Source organism: Clinocottus analis, unplaced genomic scaffold, assembly GCF_023055335.1.
Source record: "Clinocottus analis isolate CAN_PGR_092001 unplaced genomic scaffold, fCliAna1.0.p SCAF_5, whole genome shotgun sequence".
Lineage (NCBI taxonomy): Eukaryota > Metazoa > Chordata > Actinopteri > Perciformes > Cottidae > Clinocottus > Clinocottus analis.
The window spans coordinates 2,234,446-2,249,445 of NW_027176207.1; the positions used below are offsets into that span (position 1 = coordinate 2,234,446).

The following is a 15,000-nucleotide window of genomic DNA, read 5'->3' on the forward strand; positions in this document are numbered from 1 at the left end:
ATCGAGGTGAAGTTGCTCAGGTAGCGGCTCAGCAGGGTCTTAGGGGATCCCTGGTCCTCCGGCTGCCCCGGGAGGCCGGCTGCAGTGGAGTCCTGAGACTGGATGAGTTGGTAGTCCTTCACTAGACAAGAGGAGGAAGCACACAGGAGGGTTAACTCCATTCGAGACACTGGAAACCAAAAAGTGTTTTAAAGTGATTAGCACCAACCGGTCTTCCTCTTGCGCGTCTTCACATCCACCACGGCGGCATGGTTCTTTTCAGTGAAGTGTTTGAGCAAGATCATGTTGTGCTGCTCGTTGGCGTTGTCGATGAACACGGTCTGGGTGCCCACGCACAGCACCTGGCGGACGCACACGCACGAGTCACAGCTGAGCTTGGAAACAATCGGGAGCCACAAGCACACCAACCTATACACTACCGTTTGGGGTCACTTAGAAATGTCCTTAGGGTGGTTTAATGGTACATTGTGTTTAGAAGACTAATGGATGGGTAGAAAACCTTTGAAAACCCTTGTGCAGTGATGTCACACAGCTGAAAACAGCTCTGCTGGTGAGAGAAGCTATAAAACTGGCCTTGATGAGCATAATAAGTATCTGGAGCATCACATTTGCGCGTTCATTAACTCTCAAAATGGCCAGAAAAAGAACTCGCCAGTCTCTTCTTGTTCTTACAAATGAAGGCTCGTCCGTGACACAACTTGTAAGAAACTGAAAATGTGTCTGGGTGACCCCCAACCTCTTGAACGGTCGTGTACGGCGCTCCTCGTTCGACCTACCTCCGGGAAGCCCACCAGCACCAGCAGCGTGAAGAGGTTGGTGCGTTTCAGCGTCTGCGGCAGCTGCTGGACGCAGTGGTCGGTGAAGGCGGCGATCACCGCGCTCCATTCAGGACAAGCGTTCAGACTGTGTAAGATATCGGCCACAGTGCACGCCCAATCCAAACCAATACGACTGCGAAACGTGGGAAAATAGAGAGAAATGACTATTTGCTAAATAACAATGACAGCAGGTGCGCGGTTAGCAATAGCCAGGAAACAGCGGCGCTAACTTATCTACTAGCTCAAGAGCTGAGATACTGATGATGTCCCTTAATCCCACCGTTGTGTGTTAGTACTTTATTTATTACACCGTGGTTGAGTCAACATGTCATGGTTTGTATCATTAAATATTATAAATATTATTGAAGATGTCAATCCAATGCCATGACTACACAAAGCTAACTTTAATGTGCGACTTTACAAAGTAAAAACCCAACACTGAGCCCACTTTGTAAAAAGAATACACAGGTTAGATCTTTATATTTCATCTTTACGTTTGCTTTTATCGGGGTAGAAACATATTTCTATGGTTTTGAAATGGTGAAAATACAACATGTAACACGTGCAGACTTGTTAGTATTAGTATCTGCAGGTGCTTCGTCCAGAACCTTCTTTTTTAAACTACAATTCATCTCCGAGGCGTCCTCAGGTTTCCTCTTCTTACCTGTCTAAACAGACGGCTCCCAGGCTGAAGAGCAGCTGGGTGGTCTTCCAGCCGTGGGTGTCTGAACTGGCCGCCTCTCCTTGCGTCAGCAAGTCGTATTTGTCAGCCAGGGCCTCGGTGACGGCGGTGTCGGCCTCCATCGGAGGGATCCGCAGCAGCAGCTGACCCAGGAGCCCCAGGGTGAGGTGGAAGGTCTCGTTGAGGGAGCCTGCATTGGAGATGACCGCCCGGAAAAGCTTGGGCAGGATGGAGTTCAGACTGGGCAGAGACAAGGTGCTGCCCTGAGGACACAGGAAAGACCATGGAAGTGTCAGCTGTACATACACGACAAAATATGCTGAAGCAATGCATTGGGGGTCGTGGACATTTCAGGAACAGCATTGCATGTTGGGTACAAGGTGTTTTAATTTGACATATCTGTCCGTCTGTCCTGGCTACAGGCGGATGGCTCAGCTCAGCATTGAGACAAAACAAAGCAGCGGGCGTGGTTCGGTAACAAAAGCAATACATCTTGTTTGTTTCTGGACAAAAAACTACTTCCTGGCTCGCAGCAGTGACTTCCTGGAGTCTCGCTGGTCGCCTGGCAGTTCTCCAAGGCTGAGACAAAACTCCTCGAGGCAGATTTGTCTGTTTCCCGTACTCACGACGCTAACGCTTCATATTAAACGCTCAGATGAAGAATATTTCTTTGGCGTCTTTAGAGTCTCAACCCTAAAAAAAAAAAGAAGTCTTTAGTTTCACATACTGGTTTGGCTGGCGGCAGCATGGCTGCCAGCAGTCCCAGGATCCTCTCTCTGGAGCACTCTGAAAACACATGCTCCTGAAGGGGAACCTGGGGCAGCCTCTCGTCCGACTCCTTCACAGCGGCAGACGCTGCAGAGTCGACTGATCCTGGACCGGGCTCTGAAGCCGAGACACACAAAAGGGACAGTTATGACCACTAATAGACATAATCGGAGCTGATGGAGGAGGACGCGTCAGCGCTTACGTAGGACTGCAGGAGAGAGCGGCTCCTCGGTGGACACAGAAGGCGTCTGGCTGAGGCTGGAGGAGTCCGGGGTGTCTTGGGCAACCAGCTTCCTTTTCTCCACCTCTCCAGACGACACCACCGAGGGAGCACGGCCCACCTCCTTTGCCTTGTTCTCCTTACCTAAAAGTTGACTCTAGTGGTGAGAGGAGAACATCAATTTAGTAGGTTGACGGATCCTTATACACTACTGTTAGAAATGTCCTTATTTTTGAAAGAAAATCAACGAATATAACATTAAATTAACCAGAAATACATTTTATACATTGCTAATGTGGTAAATGACTATTAGTTCTTTATGAAATATCTACAGAGGTGTATAGAGGCCCATTTCCAGCAGCTATCAGTGTTCTGATGGTAGATTGTGTTTAGAAGACTAATGGATGAGTAGAAAACCCTTAAACTCTTGTGATGATGTCACACAGCTGAAAACAGCTCTGCTGGTGAGAGAAGCTATAAAACTGTTCTTCCTTTGAGCTGGTTGAGGATCTGGAGCTTCACATTTGTGGGTTCATTAACTCTTAAAATGTCCAGAAGAAGAGAACTTTCATGTGAAACTCTCCAGTCTGTTCTTGTTCTTAGAGTTGAAGTATATTCCAGGCCAGAACATGCAAATAAGCTAAAAATTTGCCCAAACTTTTCAACATTATTGTACGTGTATGGTAACAAATTCTGCTCCATTCTACATTTCTTCTTTTGTAATGATCCACTAACCCGACAGAGATCATTCAATCTCCATATAATCTCATTAAAAAACCGTCACCTTGTCTCTGGGGGACGACGGGGAGCAGACGGCTGCGGTGCCGCCGGTGAGAGACGAGGTGTCGGTGGCCGTGCCGAGCTCCTGCGAGGACTCTGGAGAGACCGGACACAGTTCACTGTCGGACGCGGACTCATTGGACGACAGCAGAGCGAGCAAGGCTGACGAACGCAGTCCTACGACGGGAAAAAGGACAAAAACATGAGATAATACAGGCGAGAAGAATCTGAGATCCCGTGAGATAAACACTGACGCAACTTTTTACAACTGAAGTCGTTTTGACAGCACTGCATTGTGTTGATGAAATGACTCGTTGAACACAGGTGGATGAAAATATTTGTGAAAAATGAAGCCACAAGGGAGACATTTCTCTCCCAAGGCCAGCGGTTTGTTTGAAGGAACAGTTCTACTATTTGTGGCACACAAAGTCTCATTTTCTCGCCGAGTTACACGAGACGATCGACATTCCTCGCGTGTCTGTACGCTCAACAGGAAGCTAGCGCTAGCAGGTGCTACGTGAGCTGAGAATAAAGACTTAGAGGAGGAGGGAAACGGTGAGTACGGCTCTATATGAAAGGTTACAGGGATGTCCAGTATCAAAAATACCTACTTTTACTCTTTCCTGAAGTGAGCAGTGAGTTTCGTAAAGAGACATTGCAGCAAATTTATTTGATATGTATTTTAGTTTTTGGGGTCAGCTCTCCCGTTAATGCCGTTTAGAGATTTGAATATATGTTTTTAATTAGTTTATGTTTGTTGTTTCAGTGCAGTGAACTCCTAGAAACTACTACTTTTCTTTTTCATTTTATTCTAACAGACCCAGACTTGCAGTTTCCCCCTGCTTCTAGATTTTTTTTCATGCTAAGCTAAGCTAACTATCTGCTGGTTATGGCTTCGTATTTAAAATCACACAGACTTCTCGTGCAAAATCCGAAACGATGGCACGATTCCCTGGACTGGAACTTGCCTTTCCCGGTCTGGCCCTTGAGCAAACAGTCGGTGATGAGCTGTGAGCAGTGCGTCTGCAGCGCCGAGGCCCGGCTCAGCGTGTCGCCGTCCAAAGACTCTCCCTCCGTCTGCTTCTGACTGCTCAGTTCTGACGTGTAGAGGGCCAAAGCGGCGAACAGCAGCCAGGAGTAGTTGTGGATGTAGGGCTGGATCAAGCGGTGCCGGTCACTGATCCGTATGGTCACCATCGGGTACACGGTGATCCGATGGGTCGGCAGGTGGCTGGAAGACGGGAACGTTATCACGTCAACGACTCGGGGGGGGTAAACCGCTGAAAGGTATAAGTGTGTTTACGCGGCGTGAGATGGGTCACCTGTCTGGATACTTCTTCGCGTTGTAACAACCAAAGCACAGATCAAAGTCCTCGCAGACGTTGCAGTTGATCCTGCTGCCGACGATGAGCCCCTGGCAGTGGTCACAGGCGTACTCCATGTTCACCATCTCATGGTCGTCCTCGTGGCCCTCCGGCTTGGCGCCGCCTGGTTTAAAAAAAACAAAAACAGAACAGAACACACATTCAGGTGTGCTCCGATGCGCTCGCCCGGCCTTCACCATGAGTGACTTTGCATGAGCTCACTGAGGAAGCAGGTCTTGCAGAGGTCCATGTCCATGCACTGCAGACATCGGTAGCGGTGCCACGGTGCCATCCTCTCGCAGCCGTCGCAGGAGATCACCACGTTGAGCAGGTCGCAGTAGCGCGCAATGAACATGTGCATCTGTGGATTAAACCAGGGTAATTATTTACACAGTATTACTGCCAATGTACTTTCATACCTGTGCTTTGAAAGACACATGGAACGAAATATTAACTTGACTGCAGCTTGTTAAGCCTAGATCACTAACGTTAAAACGTCGGGTGTATTTCAGCTGATTGTACCTGAGGACATATACTTCTCATCAAAATATATTAAAATACAACAATAGAGGGCAAATTGAAGTATGAATAAGACACGCCCACCTTCGATAAGACACGCCCACCTTCAATAAGACACGCCCACCTTTAACAAGGCACGCCCACCTTTAACAAGGCACACCCACCTTACATAAGACACGCCCACCTTACATAAGACACGCCCACCTTACATAAGACACGCCCGCCTTACATAAGACACGCCCACCTTACATGAGACACGCCCACCTTACATGAGACACCCCACCTTTAACAAGGCACGCCCACCTTACACAAGACACGCCCACCTTACATAAGACACGCACACCTTACATAAGACACACCCACCTTCAATAAGACACGCCCACCTTCAATAAGACACGCCCACCTTTAATAAGACACGCCCACCTTTAATAAGACACGCCCATCTTTAATAAGACACGCCCACCTTCACTAACGTCAGTGAGCATGACGCTACAGAAGGACACGCAACTCAGACAAAAGCAACACAATGACGTAACCACAACCGCTCGGGTGAAATCCCCCGACGTCAGTGTTCTGGGGTTAAACTTCAGACTCACACAGTGTTGTTGACCGGGTTGTATTACGACAATAAACAGATACGACAGCAGCTAACTCAGTCATCACTGGTCAGACATGAGGCAGTGTGCCTTGCTGGCTAATGATCGGACCATTTGTTAAACGCCGTGATGTACCTTTCTCCTGTCCTCCATGGAGTCCTCTTCATCGATTTTGTCGTACCACTTCTCAAACATCCCGTCCATACACTCATCCATCCACTCCTGGTTCTTCTTGTAGTCGGTGATTTCGTCCTCCTCTGTCCATTGACTGAAAGTTAATTCAAAACCACAGAAATGAATCACCTCCACAGCTCGGATTAGATTGAAGTGGGGTTGTATGAGCAACGTGTCCACAGACAGTATGTGCAGTAGAAAACGGTACTTTTACCCCTTTATATTGTAAGAGATCAGTTTGGACTATTGATTTGTAAAGAGGACATTAAATCTGTATCTTGTGCTCGCCCTCTGCATTTGATATCAAGAGGAAAAGCATTTCCCTTCCACGGTGCGGTGGCCCGTGATCTGAAAGGAGTCTCGTGTTACCTGATGGCGATGTCATGGACGCTGATGTTCTCCTGGGACATGCTGAGCAGGAGGTCGGGAAGCTTGATATTCAGGAAGAGGTCCAGGTCCTGCACCTCCCAGCTCATGTCGAGGAGGTGCAACAAGCATGTCTGCACACATGACAGGGCCGGTAGCAGGGTTCTGTGGAGCAGTGAGGAGGCTCGGGTTACACACACTTGGATTCACACTCGTCGCTGCTGCAAGCACTTTTTGAATGGCAGTGAATCAGGTTGTGTGTGCGTTGCAAGGGTGGAAGCTCACTTCTCATTGAGGCCGCTGAAGCCCTGCACCGCCTCCACCAGCATGAGCACCAACTGATAGTAGGAGCGCCTCACCTCCTCGCCGAGCTTCTGCCCGCTGTCTGACAACTGAGAGAAATAACTGAAAAAGACAGAGCAAAAAAGACATTTATGAGCAAAATGCGACGACTGTACAGTTGCATGACAGCATTGAGACTTAGTTCCTTCTCAAAACATACCAGCTGTTCCACAGGACGCAAACCTACCGTGTTCTGCCATAATTCAAGACTTTGCTATTTACTGAGCCGTGCAAAGCTCAAGCACAAACATAACACAGTTTACTGCCGTTTCACCTTGTGAAGTCTTTCTGGCACGCCAGCAGCTCCTGCAGGAACAGGATGCAGGGGGCTTGGAAGAGGTGCGGCTTTCCCAGGGAGCGTAAACACTGCTGCACCATCTCCAGGACTTTGCACACGCTCAGAGCCTGGGCCTTGCTCATGGACAGGGTCTGCAGGATGCTGCAGGGGGAAGATTTTGGATGATTTAAACCCAATGCAATGAAGGTACAATGATGCAAACGGGGGAAAATAAATGTAAGACTGGAGGGTCAGTCACCTCGCTGTGGTGAGAGCCTGGTCCTTTATGAAGTTCAGGATGTGTTTGAGTATCGGGTAGCGGTCCTTGACGGCGGGCGCCATGCGGGGCTCTTCTATGGATCGGCAGGACAGGAGGCGGAGGCGCGCCCGGCTGAACGGGGCTTTGCGGGGCAAGCCGGAGGGCGAGGCCGGATCCCCCGACTGGGACGAGAGGCTCTCGTTGGAGCCCCTGTGGCCTTGTCTGCCGTGCACGCAAGAAGAAGACGAGTTCTGCGCTTGAGCAGCAGGGGGCTGGCTCTGTCCCGCCCTGGCGTCGGCGCCCTCCTCGGACCCGGCGCCGGTCTGTTGCCCCGAGGCGGGGCTGGCCTGGAAGTCTCCCTCTGTGATGGAGCCCGAGCGGAGGAGAGGAGCGCAGCTGCCCTCTGCGGCTCGGGGGTCGCCGCCGTCCGGACACGGAGCTCCGCAAGGGGTGAATCTGAAGAGCAAGAGGCTCTTCTCAATGCACATGTCAGCTGCAACAGAGAGGAACACAACAGGCAGTCAGCTTAAAAGTAAGTTTAAGGAGAAAACAAAAGCTGGTGAAACGAAAAAGGCGGGACTTATCACCTAGTGTCTCCATGGAAACCTCATCCTGAGCTCCCTCCTTCTCGTCCGGCACGTTCATTTTGCTCACGAGGTATCTCTGTTTCATCTCCAACTGACAGGGGAAAGACAAAGACATCAACATCACAGTTCAATAACATAAAGATGAATAAAACTCCAAGCACCGGATAACAAACACCGATGTGAACCATGTCAATAACGCTCACCATCCATGTTCTGATGCTGTCCGCCAACGAATACACCTGCACGAACTCTTCCCCGAGACACGACTTGCAGTCCTGATTAACTGCTCATGCCGAGACAAAACAGAAAGGAAGAAATCACCTCGGGTATGGACAAAGAAATAGCAGGCGAGGAATAAACAGAACGGCTGCTCGTGACCGATTACAGACGGGCATTACCACAGTTCTTCAGGGCATTATTGAGGGATGCCGTGTGGTACACCATGGCTGCCCAAATGGCATTCACGGCTTGCTCGGACTTCGGCCCGGCGGCGATCTCGTTCCTCATTGGCTGTTTCCTGCAGGACTGCATGAGGTTCTTCATGAGCTTCGTTCTGTTGTCCGTCGGCTCCGTGGAAGGGTTCCAGCGGGCGAAGTCCTCCAGGAAGCTCGTCAACTCATCCAGAGTCCACGTACTCGTCTCCTGCGCAGAAAAAAAGCGCCGCAGCGTTAAGAGCGCCGCCGACCTCGTGGAGTGGAGCGTCTACGTGACGGCGGGTGCGACAGTACCTGGTCCGTGGGTGGTTTAGTGCGGTCCGTCTCCCTCGTTTCACACAGCCCGTGTCGCAGGATGGGTTTCCACAAAGGAGAAGCCTGAACGTGGGACATTTTCCCCGGTGGAAGGTCCTTCACGGTGCGTATCTCTGGAAGAGACGGCAACGCACAAACATCAGCGTTCCAGTCGGAGAAACGCTCGAGTACGACGTCGCTCTGAAAGGATCGCGTCTCAAATCCAAGAGCGTGTTTCGCTAAATCGCTAACCTTCCAAGATCTGCTCATGTAAAACCTCAAAATGTACAAAAATTCTAACTCAGTCATGCCCGACCGTCACTCAGGTGAAAGGACTCGCTCTCACCGTGGGGGGATTTCAGGGCGAGGGTTCTGGAAGCGAGGCGACCCATGAGGCGAGCCACCAGCAGCTGCAGGTCGGACATCCAAGAAATGGTGATGTCCGGCAGGCCCAGCGCGGTCACGGTGAACTTGTAGCCCCACTCGTTGTTACTGCTGTCGGAGTGGAAGAGGAACTGGAGTTGGGGGCCGGCGTCAAATGTCACCTTCTGGAAGAGCGAAGAGAGAAGCAGCGGACACGTGTAAAGGAACCTAGCGGCAACGGCCGGGTTTGTGTTTGGCATCCAGGCGACTGATCGGGTTCTCGTGTCCTACCTTTGGCCACTTCTCACTTCCAACCTTCATGTCGTAACGGACCTTCCCACCTCTGGAATCTGTGAATTCGAGGTAGTCGTATCTGTGGAGATCAAGAGAAGAGAGGATGGGGTTTAACCTTTTGGAAACTGTGCGATAATCCTCCTGCTCCAATTTTAAGTCCCAGCATGCCCCATCCAGACAATCTTTTGGCATAAAAAACTTAATTCTTTCCATTTTTGAACTGAACGACACAGTTTTCTGACTGAAACTCCTTCCTAACAGGCTAAGTCTTTGTTTTCTTGGGATTTTTGTTGCAGATTCTGATTCTTTAGGTCCTAATCTTTCCAAAAAGGTGTCTTATTGACGCTCCAGGAGGCATATTTGGGGAATCTGGCTCATATCATGCTGGATGTTCATAGTTAAGATCAAAATATCTTTCAAAAGCCATTTTATTTTGCAGATATACATTTTTTTCAAATACATACAATAAACAACAGGTATTGGAATGAATTTGGGGTTCCTACGACTCAAATACAGGGAAAAAGCCCAAAACGATGACATCCGAACATCTAATTTTTCACATCATTCACCTCTTCTCCGTCTCGCAGCGTTCGTCGAACTCCACCTCGAAGGAGGTGGCGCCGGGGCAGGCGAAGATGCTGGTCTCGTGGCGGCTGTTCTCGTAGTTGTGAGGCGACTCCTTGCTCCAGGTCCTCAGCACCACGGGCTGCTGGGGCTGGTGCCAGCTCTCCTGGTCCACCTGGCGGACACGTGGGACGCAACCAATGCTCCAGTCAACAGAGGGATGGAGCTCAAGTAGTTGAGGCATTTGTACCGAACTATAGCATTTACATGATTACTGCACTACATTTAGCTGTTAACGGTTACAGATTAAGAATGTAAACGTAAAACACATGAGTTTATAAAATATGATGCACTTGTGTATATTTCACTACCCAACAGCATGACATTGTTCAAATTAGCTCCACTTCTACCAACAACAACTAAATGTGACTCACACGTTCAGTAATCACCCATTATTAGTTTTAATAGGACATCACAATATTTTTTCTTAAAGTACTTTCCCTCGGTGACATTTTTAAAAGCAGGACTTTTAGTATTGCAGTATTGGATCACACCCCAAATACTGGCTTTGCACACGTTCACCTCTCCATTCATACTCACACAGAGGGATGAGCGGCCGTATACACTCTGGTACACTAATGTATGAAGACCGTCAGGCTGGACTGACCTTAGAGAAGATGTCTCCGGTGTCACTGGAGAGGCTTTTGAGCAGCTCCACCAGCGAGGAGAAGCTGTTCAGCAGCACGCTGTGAGGGATGTCCAGAGAGCACAGCTCCAGGAGTAAAATCATCTGCCGGGACCACGACACATGTTCACATGTTACGCTCGCTCTGCAAGGTCGACCTCATAACCGTGCAGGAAGGCGGTTCTAAGTCAGGAGATGAGAGAGTATAGTACCAGTTGTCTGAAGACCGTGGCGAGGATGGAGCTGCCCAGCTTGTCGGTGATTTCCGCACCGGTGTACCTCCCCAGCAGGGAACCGAGGACGCCTTTGATGCTTTCCAGGAACTGATCCACATCTGTTGAAAGAGAGCATTTAGTCACTCTGACAACCTCTCGTCCACCATCTCCCCGACAAACGCAGAATCCAACCCCCTCCGGAGAGAGGGGCGCTGGAATCTCACACGTCTCGAAGCATATCTCACATCTTAGCAGGATGTCTCTGGCCAGCTCCATGGCGATGGTGCTGGAGGCTCCACCCACTTTGAGCTGCAGGTAGCACCAGGAGACCAGGCTCCCCTGCAGAGCCCAGAACAGGGACAGCAGCACGGTCCTGCTGGCTCCGCTGTTCTCGTCCGCCATCATCACCTCGCACTGAGAGACGGGAGACAGTTGAAGAGAGATGAGGGAGGGCGGGACGAATGGTAATAGCGGATGGAAACAGTTGAGACATTGTGCGTGCGACAAGAGGCCTCACCTCTCTTTTTGCCACCAGTAGCAACGTCTCCATCACCGACAGTATGGGGCTGATGTCGAAGTCTGAGGGAGCCCCTTTGGGTGGGAGCAGCAGAAGGCCACTTGGATCCTGGTCACTGCACAAAGAAGAGAACATGCTGATCCACTGTGATCTGGACGTGTCCACCAACGTGTCTGCACACCTGCGGTGACCTCACCTGAAGTAATTACACAGCGACTCAAACGTCACCTTCACCGACTCCGGCTGATCGTGTTCGGTAATATTTTTCTGCCGAAAGGCGGAGTACGTCATTATTATTATTATCATGTGATTCATTATCGTGTGATCATTATTATTCTCCTAAACTCACCATCATGTGGAAGAGTTTGTCCCGCCTGACGTGCTTATCAGGGAAGAACACCGCCGCTCCATTCAGGATGGCCTTGACGGCTTCCTTGTGCAAAGACTTTTCCACTAACGTCTCGCCTTCTGGACTGTCCACGACTGAAACACAAACATCACACGTATTAATGCTGCAGAGGATTTACACAACTTCTTAGTAATGATATATGACGAGCCGCCACTATGCATGGAATCCCTGCTGAGGAATACAATCCTTAAAAAGTGACCACGAGGTGTTTTTAAATGGTTATGATACAGTCTGAATTAAACACGGCTGCCTTTATATGACCCATGTGAGATATCTATATCTGTAGAGATTATTCTTAATGGCTGCCACCGGGTCAAAGAGTCAACCTTTATCAAGAGAGATTTGAAAGGACTCAAACAATCGTGAATTATCCCCCTGCATAGGTCCAGTTTACTTTGTTTCACGGTTGTTAATCTTACATACCATAACAATTTAAGTTCTTATCTTATGAGGAAATGTAACAGTATTTGTGAATCTTTTCTGACTGTTTGTTGGCTCCTTGATGGTGGAACGAGCTCCCCATTGACATCAGGAAGTGTCTACATCTTCCGTCAGAAACTAAAAACACATCTTTTTTTCAAGTACACCTTAAATAAGGAAGGTAGCGCAGCAGCAGCACTTTAGTAGCACTTAAATGGCTCTTACTGACAGCTCTTTGTAGTTTGACTTCATTGAAGAAATTGTACTTTCCTGATTCTTCTTGTTCTGAGTTTGTTCTCATGGTTGAATGAATGAAGTGAATTTTTTCACACGCTTTCAAAACAATTGCACGAAGAATGTACGACCCGAGGCCCCAGTGCTCATGGAAACACTACCGCTGTTGTCCACACGGGGCGCCGAAACCAACACGAAATCAAAGTTCCCTGCAGTTGCTTTTGCCATGTGACCATTCAACCATTTGTAGGAGTGCCAGCAGGTTCTTACTGAGGCAGAGGTGAGTGTAGAGTTCCCCGACAGCCTTCACGGATTCAGACAGCGGCTCCGCATTGCTGGACGTGGATGGACGAGCCGCCGCTGGGGCTCCCTCGTCCGGCCCCTTGCTCTCCTCTGGGCCCCGGGGCTCCAGCGGGTTGGGCAGCATGGGGAAACAGTTCTGCATCAGCTGGAGCAGCAGGACTCTGCTCTTCAACACCTTCTCTCCCTCACTGAGACAAAGACAAAAGCCGCGTTACAGGTGAGACGCACGCGTTCCAGTGGGCCGACCGATGAGCCCGATCACGGATGCAGAGACGGTCCTGCTACTCACATCTCCCTGAGTTTACTGTAGAAGCTCCAAAAGAGGTTAAGGCCGAGACCAGTGAAGTCCAGAAGATACTTCTGCTTGAAGTGAGAGGCATCCTGCAGAAATGGAGTGAGAGGGTGAGTCTTCAACAACACAAAAACATAAATCATGATGCATATGAGGTACCTCTTTACAGTCAAGGGACATGTTTCATGTCTCCTATTGTAAGAAATAATATGATATATACCATATAATAATAAGTGGGCGGACTAAAGTCATGAATAAAATAAAGGTTGTGAAGAAATAAACAGATACAGAAGTTAGATCCCCAAATGAAATGTGGTATTTTGGTGCAAGTCGTGTAAATACCAGACCAGGTCTAAGGCCAGTGGAATGCTAAATGGTAATATTTATCATATCGTTTCCTGACACAAAGAGGATGTTCCTACTTCTCCTCTGGTTGGCGTCTTTTAGTGCGACATCCTTTTAAAGAGTTTTGTTTAAAACATTTTGCAGGGGATCGGAGGCTCGCAATAAGTTCAGCTTAAAAGTGACATTTCAAGCTCATCACACCAAAAGCTATTCATGTCAGCGATAGTTAATTCACCATGTCGCGTGTGAGCTGCTGTATGAAGAAGAGCGTCTTGTTCAGTAGACACAGGCCGGTGACGGCGTCGCAGTCGAAGCCGTCGTCCTCTGGACTGAGGTTGTCCAGGTCTCCCATCTTCTCCGGCCCGGGGCACAGATACCCACTGAAGGTGAGGGACTGCACCCCGAGGCGCTCGGCGGATTCTTGCCTGGTGCAGAGGAACTTCACCATCAGGAACTGGGAAGACGGAGGAATGAGAGGTGTGGTTACTTGATGACGGCAAAGTACATACCTGTTACAAACCATTTTGGAAGCCCTGAATACTGCTAAATGACAAATTGTCGGCAACACAAAAAGGTGAAAGATAAAATACGAGGACGAAAGACAAAGCGTGCACTCGACGCAGCGTGTACCTTTGCAACGCGACACTGCTGCAGCTTGATCTCCACGTCGTTCCAGTCGTCCTCCAGCTCAAACCAGCCAATCGGCTCGTCCTCCGACTGCGTTGGAAACTTCACGCTGCAGGTCAGGTGACAGCATGGTGTGTCAGCCATTCACATAAACCACTGAGCCAGGCCCCCCCCATACACTACTGAGGGCCATAACACACACAAACTACATAAACTGTGCCAGTATCGTCTCATTAGACGGACCCGCATGCAACACATTTCGCAGCATGCACTCAACGCCAAATAATCCTCTGAAACATCGTAAAAACACACCATTCATGCGGCTCTAAGGGGATCCTTACATGTCTTGTACAAACTCTTTGTAGTCCTTGTAGTGCCACGCGTCGTACTTCTTGAACCTCTTGAAATGTTTCTCCGCATCAAAAGCGTCTTCCTCCTTGTACGCGAACACCAGGCCGCATTTCGCACCGATGGTTCCTTTCCGCACCTGATCACACAAACCGGAGAGGGAGCGATGTCACGCACAGGAAATCCTGGGTTTTTAAAATCACAAATTCTCAATGAAAAGGGGCGAAGTCACACGAAGACCCACTTTGATCTTCATCTGGGTGATTTGGAAGTTGCTCTGGTTCTCCGTGGACAGGATCACGCTGGCTCTCTTCCGGCCGCTTTCTGTGAGGAAACCTTTCGGAGCGACAGAGAACAAACATTTCCGTTACGCTTGAAAGCTCGTTCGCGCCGGAGCGGAGTTCACGTAACGTTACTGTTTATTTGTTATTTGCTCGTGGAGCGAGGGTGGCGTTAGTTGTACCGTCCCCAGTGGAAGATTCTGTGAGCATGTTTTCTGGTCCAGACTTCTCCTCTTTGCTCTTCACATCGCAGGCCTGCAGGTGCAACTGGAGGGGCTTTCCTGTAACGAGACCCAACGCATTATGGCATCTCATTTTCCACAGAGGTTAACATTTAATTTCTCTACTGGAAGGCAAGGTTCAACACACTGAAGTGCAGCGTTACAACAGGAATTTTTCCACCGAGGAGTCCACTAATGCGTCTCCCTCCTTGTCGGCAAAGCACTTTCTCTCCCTTGTCTAAGGTTTCAAATGGCCTCGTGTGCACGAGTAGAGGAGGGCGTTACCATTGCGATTGAGTAGCCGCAGCCTGACGGAGGCCAAAGACGAGATGAGGGAGGAGGCCTTGTACTCCGTCTTCAAATGATCGCTGATGCAGGACAGCGCCTGGAGCACTTTAGCCA

The 15,000-nt window shown here is 49.4% G+C and overlaps 1 protein-coding gene across 1 annotated transcript in view; it reads right to left on the bottom strand.

The window, feature by feature from the left end:
* Window positions 1-15,000, bottom strand: part of zzef1 (zinc finger, ZZ-type with EF hand domain 1) — a 30,478-nt gene that overhangs the window by 9,768 nt on the left and 5,710 nt on the right. Inside the window, exons 8-43 of the mRNA XM_068601099.1 lie at window positions 14,884-15,000; window positions 14,560-14,658; window positions 14,341-14,432; window positions 14,090-14,235; window positions 13,752-13,857; window positions 13,357-13,575; window positions 12,774-12,865; window positions 12,452-12,672; window positions 11,468-11,601; window positions 11,315-11,385; window positions 11,119-11,233; window positions 10,847-11,015; window positions 10,599-10,720; window positions 10,369-10,491; window positions 9,707-9,876; window positions 9,135-9,216; window positions 8,827-9,028; window positions 8,481-8,614; window positions 8,151-8,394; window positions 7,956-8,035; window positions 7,753-7,843; window positions 7,166-7,658; window positions 6,904-7,068; window positions 6,573-6,692; window positions 6,291-6,452; window positions 5,883-6,015; window positions 4,855-4,993; window positions 4,591-4,756; window positions 4,237-4,499; window positions 3,273-3,445; window positions 2,471-2,645; window positions 2,228-2,385; window positions 1,483-1,763; window positions 777-951; window positions 209-341; window positions 1-121 (exon numbers count right to left, since the gene is read on the bottom strand). The exon at window positions 1-121 is cut by the window's left edge and continues 106 nt beyond it; the exon at window positions 14,884-15,000 is cut by the window's right edge and continues 62 nt beyond it. Coding sequence (XP_068457200.1) covers window positions 1-121; window positions 209-341; window positions 777-951; window positions 1,483-1,763; window positions 2,228-2,385; window positions 2,471-2,645; window positions 3,273-3,445; window positions 4,237-4,499; window positions 4,591-4,756; window positions 4,855-4,993; window positions 5,883-6,015; window positions 6,291-6,452; window positions 6,573-6,692; window positions 6,904-7,068; window positions 7,166-7,658; window positions 7,753-7,843; window positions 7,956-8,035; window positions 8,151-8,394; window positions 8,481-8,614; window positions 8,827-9,028; window positions 9,135-9,216; window positions 9,707-9,876; window positions 10,369-10,491; window positions 10,599-10,720; window positions 10,847-11,015; window positions 11,119-11,233; window positions 11,315-11,385; window positions 11,468-11,601; window positions 12,452-12,672; window positions 12,774-12,865; window positions 13,357-13,575; window positions 13,752-13,857; window positions 14,090-14,235; window positions 14,341-14,432; window positions 14,560-14,658; window positions 14,884-15,000 — 5,686 coding nt within the window. The remainder of the gene's footprint in view (window positions 122-208; window positions 342-776; window positions 952-1,482; window positions 1,764-2,227; window positions 2,386-2,470; window positions 2,646-3,272; window positions 3,446-4,236; window positions 4,500-4,590; window positions 4,757-4,854; window positions 4,994-5,882; window positions 6,016-6,290; window positions 6,453-6,572; window positions 6,693-6,903; window positions 7,069-7,165; window positions 7,659-7,752; window positions 7,844-7,955; window positions 8,036-8,150; window positions 8,395-8,480; window positions 8,615-8,826; window positions 9,029-9,134; window positions 9,217-9,706; window positions 9,877-10,368; window positions 10,492-10,598; window positions 10,721-10,846; window positions 11,016-11,118; window positions 11,234-11,314; window positions 11,386-11,467; window positions 11,602-12,451; window positions 12,673-12,773; window positions 12,866-13,356; window positions 13,576-13,751; window positions 13,858-14,089; window positions 14,236-14,340; window positions 14,433-14,559; window positions 14,659-14,883) is intronic.